At 35.4% G+C, this 15,494-nt stretch overlaps 2 protein-coding genes across 2 annotated transcripts; one reads left to right on the forward strand and one right to left on the reverse strand.

Moving 5' to 3' along the window:
* Positions 1-2,064: 2,064 nt before the first annotated feature.
* On the forward strand, positions 2,065-2,840 carry LOC141587694 (uncharacterized). Its single transcript, XM_074409168.1, has 2 exons — positions 2,065-2,688; positions 2,757-2,840. Exons 1-2 carry the CDS (start codon positions 2,065-2,067, stop codon positions 2,838-2,840), a joined length of 708 nt encoding a protein of 235 aa, XP_074265269.1.
* A 3,002-nt stretch (positions 2,841-5,842) lies between these two features.
* LOC141587695 (putative F-box protein At5g47300) lies at positions 5,843-6,838 on the reverse strand. The gene has a single exon (XM_074409169.1). The coding sequence runs from the start codon at positions 6,836-6,838 to the stop codon at positions 5,843-5,845; it is 996 nt and encodes a 331-aa protein (XP_074265270.1).
* Between the last annotated feature and the right edge of the window lie 8,656 nt (positions 6,839-15,494).

Genomic DNA, 15,494 nt, shown 5'->3' on the forward strand with positions numbered 1-15,494 from the left:
ATTTATTTATTTCTTTTCAAAACAAATTTAACAAAGTATTATATGATTTGAAAATCCTTTTGCTAGTTAAAACTATTTCAAAGATAAGCCATACTATCTTGAATTAATCCAAAGCACAAGTTCCATATCCGTACAAATGACTAGACCGAGACGAAAAATTAGGTCTTCATGCAATACAAGCTCCATACGTCTTCAGCGAAAGTATTATCCATATAAACCTGTCAACAGCTTAACAAACATAGGGAATTAAACGAAGGACTTGTCATCATCAATAAAATAAGTCTAACAGCTTTGTTATAATTATTTCTGTTTTGGGTTGGAAAGTGTTTATTATCCTTCTGTATCCTATTGTTGTCTAACAGATATAGAGTGTTTGCGATGAGTAGGAGATCCTGTCTTAGTTAAAAGCTGATATGTACTGAATCGCTTCTTGTTCCCTTTACTGTTAGATTTGTCAGACATACTATTATTCGTTGCATATTATTGCTCTACTGTGGTTTTAATGTCCATTTTGCTGTTGATTGATTGATTTTGTTTCTCTGTTTCGTGGTGCGAGAGGAGGCACACGATACCATAAATAAGAGCCATTCGCTGATAACTGAAGGATATGCAAGTCGCTACTGGATTCTTTATGCTGTCTGATTAGCTAGAACAATATATTATTATCTATTCCTAGCATATTGTTGCTGTTTAGCTGCTGTTATATGATGATGGATGCATTAGTTGCATACATTACCTACCAGCTTGACAGGGGAAACAGTAGGGTAGAAGTAAACGATGTGCATTTAAATCCTGGCTATCGACGTGGATAGATGCCCTTAAATCCTCGCGAATTGCAAAGTGATTTCTCTTATATGTTCACAGTAGTAATTCATCGTTCCAGGAGTTTTAGGGATTGGCTTATGGCTAACTTCATTCATCTCTACTATGTTAACAAATTCGTAAACTTAAAACCGGGCAAATAGAATAGATAGACGAAAACATAATACTAGGGACTATCAAGAAAATTGTTCTATCTATTCAAGTGAGGTGAAATTTAGCTAATTTTAAGACGTATATACCTCGTCCTTATTAATGAAGACCAACTTACTCAAATTAAGTTATTCAACCACTCCGTATATTATTCAATTTACAACTCAACTGCGTTTCGACCGTAAAGTATATTGGAAATAATTCCTAAACCAAGTCAAGTTTCCGTCTTGCTAGACTTTCCTTAACTTGCAATTCCAAATTGTGAATATTGTATTAGATTTGGATTAGGAAAACGATTACTCATTTAAATATTGTATTTCCTAAGTAAGATTAGGAAACTATCTCTTATATTAGTATAAATAGACATATTATATCTTAGTATTATTATTCATGCAGTTTCTAAATAAAAACCTACCATTCCAATTGAAATAACCTACATTCATCTTCATAATAAATAAATAATAGTAAAATCATCATCCGAGATTCATAGGCGAAATAGGGTTTCACCCGAGAAATCCCTCTTTGCTCCACATCTATCAATTGCAGAAGATGAAGCTCGCGAAGATGAAAAAGAGGTGTAAAACATCTTCAAATAAATACATACCCTCTGAAGTATTGACCCAATTTCTCGTAAATTTACCCGTCAAAAGTCTATTGAGATTCAGGTGCATATGCAAATCTTGGCGGTCTATCATCGATGACCCTGATTTTGTTTCAATGCATCTCCAGTTTTGCAACAACTCCTCAAATTCGATTAAATTATTAGCTCTCGAGTGTTTGGGACCACGTGGAGCTAGTGGATGCATGTTGACACTTCGTAAACCTGACACGATTCGAAAAATTGGTCACATTTTTAAAAGCGATGAAAGATACTATGTTCATGGAATATGTGATTCTTTGCTTTTAGTATGCCCCTTTCAAAATTCCAGCGTTTCTAGCTTGAGATTATGTAACCCGAGTATTAGAAAATTATTAACACTTCCCGCTTGCCCCCTTCTTTCCTGTTTCCGCTACCATTTTAATACCTTTGTACTTGGATTCGCGCCTAATAGCGGGGATTATAAAGTCATCGCGATCTTATTTCAACGCAACATGGGTGTAGAGAAGATGTATGTTACGGTTTACACACTCAGCGATCAGCAATGGGCTGATAGGGATAATGACCTCAACATTGACTGTTTGTCCCCTAAGCATTTGTTTCCGCCCTATTATTTTTGTGACGGGGCAGCTCACTGGCTTGGAAAGGATCCATACGAGGATACTAGTAATCAAGATGATAAACCAACTCATCTTGTTTCCCTGGATTTTGATACGGAAAGTTTCACCTTTTTGGAACTGCCACATGCGTTGGATGGAGTAGATACTATTTCAAGGTCTTTGTTTCTTCTTGGAGAGTCACTAGCGACTTTCTGTATTTCTTCCGTTTGTTTAAAAATATGGGTGTTGAAACAGCAGAACGGAAAGAGGGAATGGACTCTATGGTTTTCAGGTCCTTCAAGTAGTGATGGTTTTAACTTGTTTAATTTCATGGAATCGAAAACAAGTAGGGTATTATATTGTGAGAGTGATGGTGGTCGTCTTATTTATGAGAAAAAATCCTATAATATTACTACTTGCCAAGTGCAGGTACTTGGAAAATCTATGAGCCGTTATGTAGAACTGGTAAAGTATTCTGAGAGCTTGGTGTTGTGCAATAGAGACGGAACTGAGGATATGGTATAATAATTCATCAAATTGTAAACACAAAGTAACTCTTGTAAAATAATGCATATGTGGTTTTTTAGCCTTTTGCCTTGAATGTCCTCCATCTTGTAGCTGTTGGTATCATATGTTTGTTGCTGCTTATGTCAGAAATGATGGTGGCCTGAATGTCTCCGTTTATGTTTCGTCTAGGGGAGTAATTCGGTGCTTTTCTAGACCCTTATATGTTGTTGGGACACTTTTAGTTTCTTCCCTTACCACACGAATACACCAGTATTCTATGACGAGAGTGATGCTTAAATTTGGCGCCACTCGTTTTATTATAGTAAATTACGAAGGTATTTTCATCTTTTCTCCTAAAATTTGAATTTCAAACTAATTAGTAGAGAAATGGTACATGCATTAGGAACCTAGTTGTATACTCCCTCCATCCCGGTCAATTGTTGTCCTTTGATTTTAGCACAAAGACCAAAGAAAGAGGGGTGTGCCAATTACTAAATGACAAGTGGACCAAATTACGTGTAAATGATCAAATTGTTTATCAAGTTCATCATTAAAATGAAAAGGATAACAATTAATTGAGACACCCAAAATAATATAGAATAACTAATGACTGAAACAGAGAGAGTATATGACTTAATTATAATATACTCCGTAATAGATGTTTATATATACTATATGATGGTCGTAAACATGAGACGGATCGTATAATTTCATACTACGTCGTACAATTTACCATCATAGTACAAAGTTAGTTACAGTATCCTAATTTCCTAAATTATTAAGTACCCTTACCTATCACAATTGGGAAAAAGAGTTTAAACACCAAAACAAATAGACGCGTATTCCATAAGTTTCGTTTTTAGGAAACTTTTACACAAACTCCGAGTACCGACTACCGACTACCGACTACCGACTACCGACTACCGACATAACCTTCTCACTATATATACACACATACCAAATCATTCCTACAACACACCACACACCTTTATTTCTCTTAATTACCACAAATTTCATCTTACAACAAAACCCTAATTTAAGATAAGCTAGGGAATCACAATAATGGCAGGAATTAAGAGGTGCCATGGAGTTGAAGAACATGAAAAACAAGAGATGGCGAAAAAGTTGAAGATTGTCGAAGATCCAAAGGAATTACGCGCCTCAATGTTGAGAGCTCGATATGCAAAGATCATCGCTACGCGCCTCAATGTTGAGAGCTCGATATGCAAAGATCATCGCTAAGTCATGTCAAGTGATGAAAAAGAGTGAAGAGAAAGCAAGAACTAAAGAATTGTTAGAGAAGCAAAGGCGGCGACAAGAAGAGAGACAGGCGGCTCGCCATGCCTTAGAGAAGGTAGAGAAATCGGTTCAATTTGACGACAGCTATGGAATTACAAAGGAGCTGGAGGTATTAGCGGGATGCTCAATGTCTCGTTTAGGTTATGTTGGCAGAAGACGAATGGAGAAGCTTGGTTTGTTCTTTAAAGACGATTTACCTCAATTTGTTTGCTAGAAACAACCATCCTCCATCCTATTAGGTGATCAATCAAATTGTTTGCTTAATTTTTCAAGCTAATTGTAATTAGACGAGTATATTGCAGTAAATTTGAATTTGTTGAAAGCATGATCAGATATATTTGTTGTAACAAGCGTTGTTTGTTTAGATGACAGTTGATTCTATGACATGTCTTTGAACTCCATTACTTATTAATGTTCTGTAGTTTACGCCTAATTCAGATCAGTGTCAACAAGATTGAGAACACTATTTGAAGTATACACATTAAACCAGATGGAGAACATCATTTATCGGCGTCATTTGTTGTTGAGATTACTAACTAAGCATCTAGACAGAGAGAAGAAGATCAGCAACTGATATCCACATCGAAAGTTTGCAGGTAATTAAAATCAACAATATTGTAGAAATAATAGTCAAAATTAACAAGAAACGAGCAATGGAAATTTGCTAGACGTCTCTATTGAATCTCATCTAGTTCTTTGTTAAGCCATCGATCAATGCAAGCCAACAGAAGATATACTAGTTTCCTAATTAATAATGCTATGTTTGAGACCTTTAATTTCATATCACTACTGAAGGCGAGATACCAGCTCGATAATGTGCTATGTATTCCTATTAGCATCAGCGGTGGGGATGACAAATTAATATGGCATTACGAGAAAAACGGGGGATTAATGGGACATGAAGCTGCAACCTTGAGGGAGTATATGCAAGGCTGAATTACTGTGCTAGAAGCTATGGGGTTAATTAACATCCAAAAAATAGTCCAGGACAGGGATGCGACTTGCTGTAGGTGCAAAATGGCTATTGAGGATGAGTGCCATGCTTATTGAAATGGCAATTCCGATAAAGCCTATTGAGGCGGGTGTTGTAGGACGGGCAGTGGCACAGATGAGACATTGTTGGGCTTTGGAGTTGGTGGAAACAAAAGCAGCCTTTTTCAGGTTAAAGGTGGCGAGACAAACCGGAGTTGAGGGGGTAATCATACATTCATACATTAAGTCTTCCTTATTTTGGACAAATTGAAACAAAACAGTAATGCTACCAAACAAGGATTCGGTCAGATATTATTTTTGGAAGACCTATAATGAATCATAATGAAAACTAAATAAAGAAACTTTGGTCCAACGAATATAGAACATTCGTATTAGTTGATCATTTACTAGTGTATTCAACAGTTTCCCCGTCAATCATAGTTATACAGTATATCGAAAGAAACTAAATCAAAAGAAAAGGCAAAACACTACTACATACGTATCCACAAACTGCAGAACCCCATTTAAGAGCAATTCATCAGATCAGTATCAACAATATTGAAAACACTATTTCAAGTATAAACATTTACCAGGATCGATTGAGAATGTTAAGAATCAAGAAGAGCAGCAACTTCCCAAACTCAGCGATAAAAGACAGTCGTATTCTCTTGTTCATGAGCATGACCCAAGATCTTCAGCTCCGTAACCTTTGCACAACACCAAGCCCTCTCTATACATTTGCATTTCCACATAATGCTTCATAGATTTTCCAAGCTCATGTATTTGACAGCTAGAAATGTTGTACGAGTTCTTACAGTAAACAAAACGCCCACCATCATCACTCTCATAGTAGAATAGCTGCAAAAATGGGGCAGACCTGAACAGATCAAAACCATCAGAACTTGACAGTCCTGAGAATCTTGGGGTCCATACCCCGGTTCCACTGTCCCCTTCCAGCGCCCATATGCTGGATTTCACAGAAGAAATACAAGAAAACCGCTAGTGACTCCCTTAGACGAAAAGGAAGTCTTACGGCTCCCTTATCGTCTGAAGCAAATGGCAGTTCCATGTAGTTGAATTTTTCCAAATCAAAGTCCAGAGAAACTAAATGAGTTGAACAATCAGCAACGTTACCATCCCGATTTGGGTCATAACCAATCCAATATAATGCTCCTTGAAAGTTAAAACCCGTTTGGGGAGAACGATATTGCGAAAACATACGGCTATAGTACGGATGAGAGATATTGAAGCCATCATTTCTGAGAGACCATTCTTGATTACTAAGCATATAAACTGCAAAACACATACTCGGACCATCGGCCTGACTCCAATCTGATGAGATAGCAATGACTTTATAATCGTTACTGTTAGGTGCAAACCCAAATGCATACACGACTCCGCCGCCAGAGGACGACAATAATGGAGGAAGGGGAATTGACAACGACTTTCTAATACAAGGGTTCCACAGCATCAACGGGTTTCGTTCTCCAAGACCAGTTAAGCCGCGAATTAACAGCAACTCATTACAGCTCCCATTTAGATGATACCTTTGCGAACTCTTTAAAATTTGATCAGTTTTACGAAGTGCGTCAGCGTGACGAACTGTCAACAAACATCCTTTCCGCCCATACCGACCCAGCCCTTCGAAGGATAGTAACAATTTACTACTCACGGAATTGATTTTGCAAAGATTACGATGCTGGGTAACGAAATCATGATTATCAATAATGGAGCACCAAGATTTACATACGCACCTAAATCTTAACACGGTTTTGGCTGGTAAATTTGCCAGAATTTGGGTACAAAGTTCAGTTGGTATGTACCTGAATTCGGAAATAAGGGTCGAATTTGATGAAGATTTCATCTTCTTTCTGCCCTTCATTTTCTGCATTTTCTTGGAGAATCAAACCAGCAGTGATTACGGAAATGAGGGAAACTTGATTATTCACTACGGAAATTAAAAGTCCAAGACCTATGTCGGTTTAATACCAACTTGTATTTTTAATTTTTTTTTTCTCGAACTATTTTCTCTTCTTGTCGGAAAAAAAAAAGACGTCAACTTATAGAGATCTGGTATTTAGCAATTGGAAAAAAAAAAAGACGTCAACTTATAGCCACTCGGTATTACATATTTCCGGACTTCGGACGGTAGGGTACTTGGCAGCAGTGGTGGTGATGTCAGGGGGATGAGGTGGGTCGTTGTTGTTGGTGATTTAAGAGTAATTACCGGTTCATTTGGCGTAATTAAGATCGGTTCATTGATGGGTAATTTCTAAATAATATAATGCGAGTTCGGGAAGTACGGAGTGTACGCTCGTGTAATTATTTACGGGATTGCGGAATAGTTTTCGTTCGAATAACTATGACAGAAAGATATACAGAAAATCATAATCTTCAATTTGCATCAAAAGAACGTTTAACATTCTACAACAAAATATTTCTAATTACATCTCTGATTTTTGTGCCAAAAATCAGAGGGCACCGTCTTATCTCAGTAGAAAGTTCGATTATACCCAGGCACTGTTAAGGGTCGAATTATTCTATTAGGAAAGCGGAGTCGATTCGGTGCAGTTTTATTGTCAATTCCTTTTTCGTGCATACTCAAATTCTAACAGTTGTGGCGGTGGTTAGGTGTTAGTGATGGAAGTGAGTTTAAGGATTAATGTTGTGGGGAAATGGAAAAATGGTGGTGGTTGTGATGGATAAGTTAGTAAGGCTAAAACCGTCTTTTATGTCTTTATTTGAGATTTAGTATTGAGTTCGAAAAAAAATACGATTTTTGGTATATGTTTTGAAAGAAAGTTATCTTAAGTATAATATTTGAAAAAATGACTTATTAAAGGTATAAGTTATCAAATTAGCTTATATTTATTAAAATATTTTTATATGTAGAGATGATTAAACTGAGTATCTCACAATGTTTTACCTTTACGTAAAAAAACATTTTAAGAAAGTTATAAAACTTAGACAATCAAATCAATTAAGAAAAATATTTTTGGAAAATTCATTGTATTTATTTGAAACGAAACATAAAGAAAACTACTAAGCGATTAGTTTTTATAGTGTGGGAATAATTAAAAAATTTATATGTGAGAAATTGAATACATATGATATTTTGATAGGTTTAAATAGTGTGATAACACGTATGTGTACGAGTATGTATGTACGCAATGATCGCGAGCGCCTTTGGATAATCAAAATAAAAGTAATGATTATTAAGTAATATTGTATTATAAACGACATGAAAATGTAGAAAACACGTTACATTTTTCTTTAATATCTTCAATTAAATATATATACGTCAAGTATAAAAATATTGATTATGACTAACTAAATATTACTTTTAGTTAAATATTTTGAAGTTAAACCTCAAAAAATAATATTTGAGAAAGTTCAACTTATTTTATTTACATGTAAACTCTTAAATATCATTATATATAGTTGTTTAAAAAAACAAAAGTTGCAAATTCTACTTGATATGTATGACATATAGCACATTCAAGACCCAATTAAAATGTTTGAATAAGTTGAGCATGGACCCTATATGTTTGATACATAAATATGACACATTATACATTAAAAAATTAAAAATTACATAAAATTATAACCACATCATTTAAAACTAATATTAACTGATTTGAAGTATTACATATCGTGAAATGATATAATTTGAGAATGTAATGTTGGTTGTTGCATTATTCGAACAAATTTTATTTTAATTAATATGATCACTACTACAGATACAGGCTATAACAACGGTTAAAAACCGTTGTTATATAAAAAAGCGGACGTTGTTAAAGCGTCCGTTGTAAAAGGTTTTAACAACGGTTGGTTTTCTAAAGGAACCCGTTGTTAAAACTATTAACAACGGTTTTAAATATATAAAAATCCGTTGTGGAAAGTGTGACTCAATTTTGGGGGGAAAGTTATAACAGCGGGTTGTAATATACAAAACCGTTGTTATAACTAAAGACAACGGGTTGTTTCTCAATAACCGTTGTTGTTTGTTTTTAAAAAATATAAAAAAATTAAATTAAATATTACTAGATGCATGCATAATTACGGCCCGTTATAATTCCGATGCATGCATTATTACTGTCATCCCTGTGCATATGAATGGACAATATGGAATGAGAAGGGTTATAATAAGATTTGAAGCGGCAGAGAGAGATATGATGATGATTATGGCACAACTTCCTAACATATATATTAATTAAAAAACAACTCAAACCACACATTACTTAGTATAAATACATGCATTATCTCAACTAACATTCCATTATCTCACTATATATCTCCGCAAACCCTAACTGCTAAAACAAACTCCAAATAAACCCTAATTAATCTTTCAAACAAACTCCAAACTTCATCAACAAAATGAATGATATCATCCTTAAGACTCTTTCTATGATCGAGAACAACAACAGTTTCATCCGCCGGTTGCTCCACATTGAGGACAGCCAGAGCTACCTTGTGGATGCTCGATCCGATCGAAGGACGCAAAAAAGATGGCTTGATGAGAGCAAAGATGAGCGATTGCGGCTATATGACGATATAGCAATCACTGAAGTAACCTCCAAATAGCTAAGGAGGAGAGAACAGATATCATAGAAGAGAATAAGACTCTCTATGAAAATATAAGAATTGCATTTTTATTAATGTAATTTTTTTTAATTTAATTTATGTATTTTATATATATATATATATATATATATATATATATATATATATATATATATATATATATTAAGTTTATCATGCATTCCTCTCTATCATCTTGCTTCTTCTTTGTTTTATTTTATTTAATTTGTTTTACTAGCTAATTAAGCGAATAATACTTAGAGAAATAACATAATGATCGATAAAAACACATACATGCAAATGAAATAATTAGAAAAAGAAAATAATGACGATGAAAGACGATGAAACCAACAGTGACGGCGAGATTTACCTGATAATTAGAGAAAGTAAGAGACGATGAAATCAACAGTGACGGCGAGATGATAAAGCGACGATGAGAAAGAGAGAAAGAGACGATGAGAAAGTGTGTGTTTTGTGTTTGTGTTTGTGTTAAGGTTTGTGTTTTGTGGCTGTAGCTGATCTGTGTTTGTGTGTTTTATAGTATGGAAAGTATTGACAACGGTTGTTAAACAAAAACCGTTGTTAAAACGTTTTAACAACGGTTGTAAAACAACAACCGTTGTTAAATAAGTTTTAACAACGGGTTTCAAAAATAACCGTTGTGATTACTTTTCACTAACTTTGCGCCAATTTTGCGCCAAATTATTAACAACGGTTGTGCATGTTTGACCCGTTGTTAAAACTTATAACAACGGTTATATAACCATACCCGTTGTAATTAATTTTAGTAAAATTCGCGCCATACATTCTACAACGTCTATTGTGATTTTCGTGAATAATTGTTGTTAAAGGGGCGTTATAGTTGCCTGGATTTGTAGTAGTGGATATTTATTCAGTCACAAATTTATTTATAAAATATTGATCATATATAATTAATTATCATTTATTAGTTTTACTTAAAATTGTATGTATTTTAAGTTAAAAACATCGAAGTTAAACCTAAAAAAAATTAATTCGAGAAAAATTTATTTATTTTTAGAGTAATTTTATAACTACTCCCTTTTAGAAACCACTTTTCTAAAATTACTTCTTTTTGAATACTTTTTAATAATTTACTCCCATGAAATGTCTTCAGGTCAAAAATTGCACCCAATTTGACACTCCGGTGACATATTCCGTCAATATTTTAATTTTCTGATTTTAAGCCTATTTTTATGACGAAAATGCCCTTCTACCCTCTTATACTATATTCTTACACTCTTCTCTCCCTTTTATACTCTTCATCTCAATTCATTCATTCACCCTCTTTTTATAATTTTTCCATTTTGTTCCCAATTAAGGTTACTCAGGAAGGTTCGACAACTCTCGAAAAGTGATCCTCAACCTCAAGGGATCCTATACCCATAAACTCATACACCAAAAGCCTTTGAAGCCCTTCGACACAGTAACTCTCGATTTCCCTGCTGGTCGTTCCTGTCTAGCTGCTTTATTGCAACAACCTATAGCAAAATAATGTCTATTATGTCTATAGTTCTGTTTGTTCCCGGGCAGAAATATGTGAGAAAAAAAGAGTGTGTGTTCATTCACCTGCTTAATTAGGATTATCGATGAATGCCCAGTAAACTTTCCCAAAACCACCTTCACCGAGTAAGTTTTATTTTGTGATTTGGGTTTTAAACACACAAATTTGGGTTACAATACTACTTACAAACAAAGAAATTATACTTAAAAACACATATATTAGGGTAAGAAACCTAGAAATTTGAATTAAAACCACTTAAATTAAGGCAATGAACAAATAAATTTGTCAAATTAAACCCATAAACTAGGGTTCACAAGTCACGACACACAAAATATGACTATGAACAAATAAATTGATTCGCAAAAAACCCAGAAATTGATTTGCAAACCGAGAAATTAGGGTTTACACTTTACAACTAACAAATTAATACTATAAACATGATTTTGGGAAGGAAACTTACAGCTATGAATCTGGAATGGTCACAAATTAGGGAAGGATTCACCAAGCGCAAATTTGGGGGAGAATTTTTGAGTAAAAATTGGAATTTTAGTCGATGAAAATGAAAGAGATGACTGAGAGTTGTAAAACGTAAATGTTGGGTGCTGCTCATGTATAAATTGTAGTGAAGTGAAGTCTGCAAGCACCCGATTATCAAATTTGGCATTTTATTATGTTTCAAAAAAAAAATGACAAAAGCAAGTGTGCACCTTAACGATATCGGGACGAAGGACGGCCACCGCAGCTTCACGTCAAGTATGACATCGCATGGCTACCTAAGACTCCAAGAGTGGCTTGTTTGGAAGCAGATTATCCTTCTCGACAATGTCATCTACTGGCCCATCATCATCGAAAAGACCCTGCTCCTTCATCGGTATAAATCATCCTGTACAAGCGCCGATTAAAACCAGTTAAGAGACGATAAAGGCTAGAAATTAACCAACCAAGATCAATTGCTCTACAAGCAAGAAAGGAAACTAATCATGGCATGATATCGAGAACTGAAGAAATTTTCATACCTTGAATTTCGATTCCAAGCTGACCGCAAAGCTCGGGAATATATACTTGACTGCAAGAAGGAAATCAGAAAGTTAAAATAACTATTATAAAGCCAATAAGTGAACAGACGAAAATATCAATCACGGTTTGTGGCTATGAATAGCAATCAATTAGTCAAATACTCAAATTCATATCTAAATATGGTTTGATTATTCATAAGGCAATGCCATGACAAGATAAATAGGGAGGAAACATAAAATGCTCGTCTGAATCCCAAGTGAATAAACAAAAAAAAAAGCCATTGATGTTTTGATGGGCATAAAGGTTGTCGTGTATATATAGGCATGGTTTTATTCTAACCCTACTCGTCGCAAAAGTTGAAAACTCAGAAGAAATAGCTACCTGCTTTAAGGAATTCAATCGAAAGTATCGTCAATATGTTGTAAAATTATGCACATACATGGCAAACTGAAGCTACATGACGCATACAAAATAAAGGGTGATTGTTTTGAGACGGTCTTTCTTTGCCGAGGTCGTTGGGGGTCAAACGATAACGAAAATCCGAGTTATTCGATGTTTCGGAATCGTGGGACTGCAAATTTTGTGAATATGGGAAGCTTTAAGGTCAAAGATCATTCTCCATGATGTAAAATTGGTCGACAACAGGGGCTGTCCACGCACTCTGTTTTTTTTCACGAAATCAGGGAACGAAGTGTGAATCACTCTTGTTCAAACTCGAACTTTACGGGTCAGTTATCTAAAGCAAGGTGTGTGTTTAATTGATCATTATGGTGATCTTCATCCCGTCAAAAGTAACATACAAGAATTCAACTAAGAAAGTGGCGTACTCACGGCACCGCGTCGGAAAATAAAGTGCATCAAATAAGAAAGTCGAATGAAATTTTTGGCCGAGTTCTAAGTTAATTCAAGGAATAGGCTAAATTTACACAGGAAACATGGTCGAAATACGGGTCGAGGTTAAGCGAACCGTTGGCAAATCCTGCACCGGTTTATCATGTTACTTGTTAGCATACCGTGAAGGCTTCTGAGGAAACTGCCGAGTGTACATATACATGTCCTAGATGCCGGACTGGAAAGCAAGGGAAGAACGAAAACAGCCGAGGTAAAAAGAAATTTGGAAAACTTTTGCATGGAAAGAAGTTGAAGGTTGGCAGGAAAGCAATGCCAAAAGCAAAACTAAAAAAGGGAGGGAAAACCTTGCATCGTTATCCAAGGATGTCCCTGCGAAATATTAAAAAAGTGGACTACCAAGAGCAGGGAAGAGGAAAGACAATAAGGAGAAGAATTACCCGTATCGGTCGGTCCGACGCACGATGACCTCGAATACAACAAATCCAGATGCGACTACGTTCGATAATGAGAAGCTTTCCCTGCACATGTAAAAAAAAAAAAAAGGCAAGGAAATTGAGCATAAGGCGTTATGTTCTGTAGAAGTACAGATGATACTGATAAACAAGAAAGTAACCCAAGAATTTGCGGAAGAAAAGAAAGTACCGTCAATTGGTGTTTAATATTGTCAGTTGCAAGTATTTATAGGTTACGGGTGTCCTTGTCCTAGGCCAGTACAAAGATTTTTCAAAGACACTACTTTCCTAAATCGGATAGAGTTTTGGTGTCATAAAATAAGTCAATTACTCAATTAGTATTTTTACTGAAAAGTTAAACAATATGGTAAGTGTGTGCACAAATTTGATTAAAGAAAGATCAGTGTATGTCACTCGTTGACTCGTGTAGTTACACACTAGCGAGTGACGTTAGGAAAAATTGGTCATCCTTATAATAAGTTCGGATACCTGATGACTTTCAAGTCAGACAAGTAAAAAAAAAAATTTCGTTATCCGCCAAGTCTAAAAAAAAAAATGACAGGGTAACGTCAAAAAAAAAATCCGCAAGCTACTACCCTTACGACGAGTTCGGGTACGCTACTCGACTTCCAAGTTAAAGAAAAAAAGTCGCTCGCCAAATCAAATAATGATAGGGTGACGTTACAAGAAAAATGGATTGTCTCAACGACAAGTTGAGGTGCCCTTGACTTTCAAGCCAAATATAAATTCACCCGCCAAGTTGGATAACGACAGGGTGACAACGAAAAGTTGAATCATTCTTGCGACAAGTAAGGGCGCTCATTATCGACTTCCAAGTCAAAGCAAAATCGAGACCCCGCCACGTCAAGACACCGGGAGGCGCACGTGACAAGGTCCCGAGGGGGCAATTTGTAGGCACGAAAAATTTATTAAAGTGCCGGATAAATAAAATGAATTAATTATTTTGAGTTAATACCAAATTTTAACTTAATTTAATTAATTTGTCCCGATTAAATGAAATATGGGCTGATTCGGATTACAAAAGGAGTTGTTCGGATCAATAAACCCAGAAGGAATCAAATTTGGGCCAAGGTTGCTTATAAACCCACAAATGGGCCTGTGACCATCAAAGTCCAATAAGGGGAATTGAAACTCTATAAATAGAGCTCTTCTCATTCATTCAAAGGGTTGGAAATTCATAATTGCAAAGGAGTTAGAGAGAACAAGGTACAAAATTCCTACAAATCCTCTCTGTCAAAATTATTGCAAGCAGTCAACAAGCACATCAAATCGTGCCGCCTGCGTTGAAGATTCAATCACAAGTTCAAACCTTCAAGAGAGATTCAAGTCATCGCGACCCTCTCAAGAAATCAAATTTACATCGCACGTAGAGCAATTAAATTTGTCTACATGCGCACCCCTCACGTGTACCCCGTACACTTATCGCAATACAAAATTTGCTGTTACATACTTATTAGCCAATCATGGTAACTAGTAGCGGTTATTAAGTAAAGTACGATTCATTTGTATAAAATAGTTTTAAGAATTATTGGTCTATTTATATCCCTAATGTCAATAATGTGTGTTTCCCCTTATTTTTGACAAATATTGATACTAGGGTTAGGTGTATTTTTTTAGAATTATTTTTAAAAAGTAAATAAATAAAAATACCTCGAGTCTTGAAAAGCCCTTAAAGTGAAATCAATTTTCAAAGTGTTGCGATTTATGACGGTTTGAAAATAGTTGGAGATAATGCTATAAAACCCTCTTCCGAAAAGACACAAGTCACAGTCCTCTCAACTTCTCCAAATAAAACTCAGTCTCTTCTGCTTCTGATTCCATCACACGTTTTTTTGTTTAATATATCTATATGGGTAACAATAATGAAGAATGGCCAATTATAGGAATCGATCTAGGGACGACGTATTCATGCGTTGGAATATGGCAGCATGAGCGTGTTGAGATAATCACTAATGATCAAGGCAACAGAACCACTCCGTCTTGGGTTGCATTCACCGAAACCGAGAGGCTTATTGGTGAAGCCGCTGAGAATCAAGGCCGCATCAACCCTACTAACACCATCTTTGGTTTGTCTTCCTTTATTATATTTCCTTTAATTTAAT

This window comes from Silene latifolia, chromosome 6 (assembly GCF_048544455.1).
Source record: "Silene latifolia isolate original U9 population chromosome 6, ASM4854445v1, whole genome shotgun sequence".
NCBI lineage: Eukaryota > Viridiplantae > Streptophyta > Magnoliopsida > Caryophyllales > Caryophyllaceae > Silene > Silene latifolia.

Coding starts and splice junctions, on each gene's coding strand:
- LOC141587694 (XM_074409168.1), top strand. CDS start 2,065: ATGGGTGTAGAGAAGATGTATGTTACGGTTTACACACTCAGCGATCAG. Junction 2,689..2,756: donor GAGACGGAACTGAGGATATG/GTATAATAATTC, acceptor GTGGTTTTTTAG/CCTTTTGCCTTGAATGTCCT.
- LOC141587695 (XM_074409169.1), bottom strand. CDS start 6,838: ATGCAGAAAATGAAGGGCAGAAAGAAGATGAAATCTTCATCAAATTCG.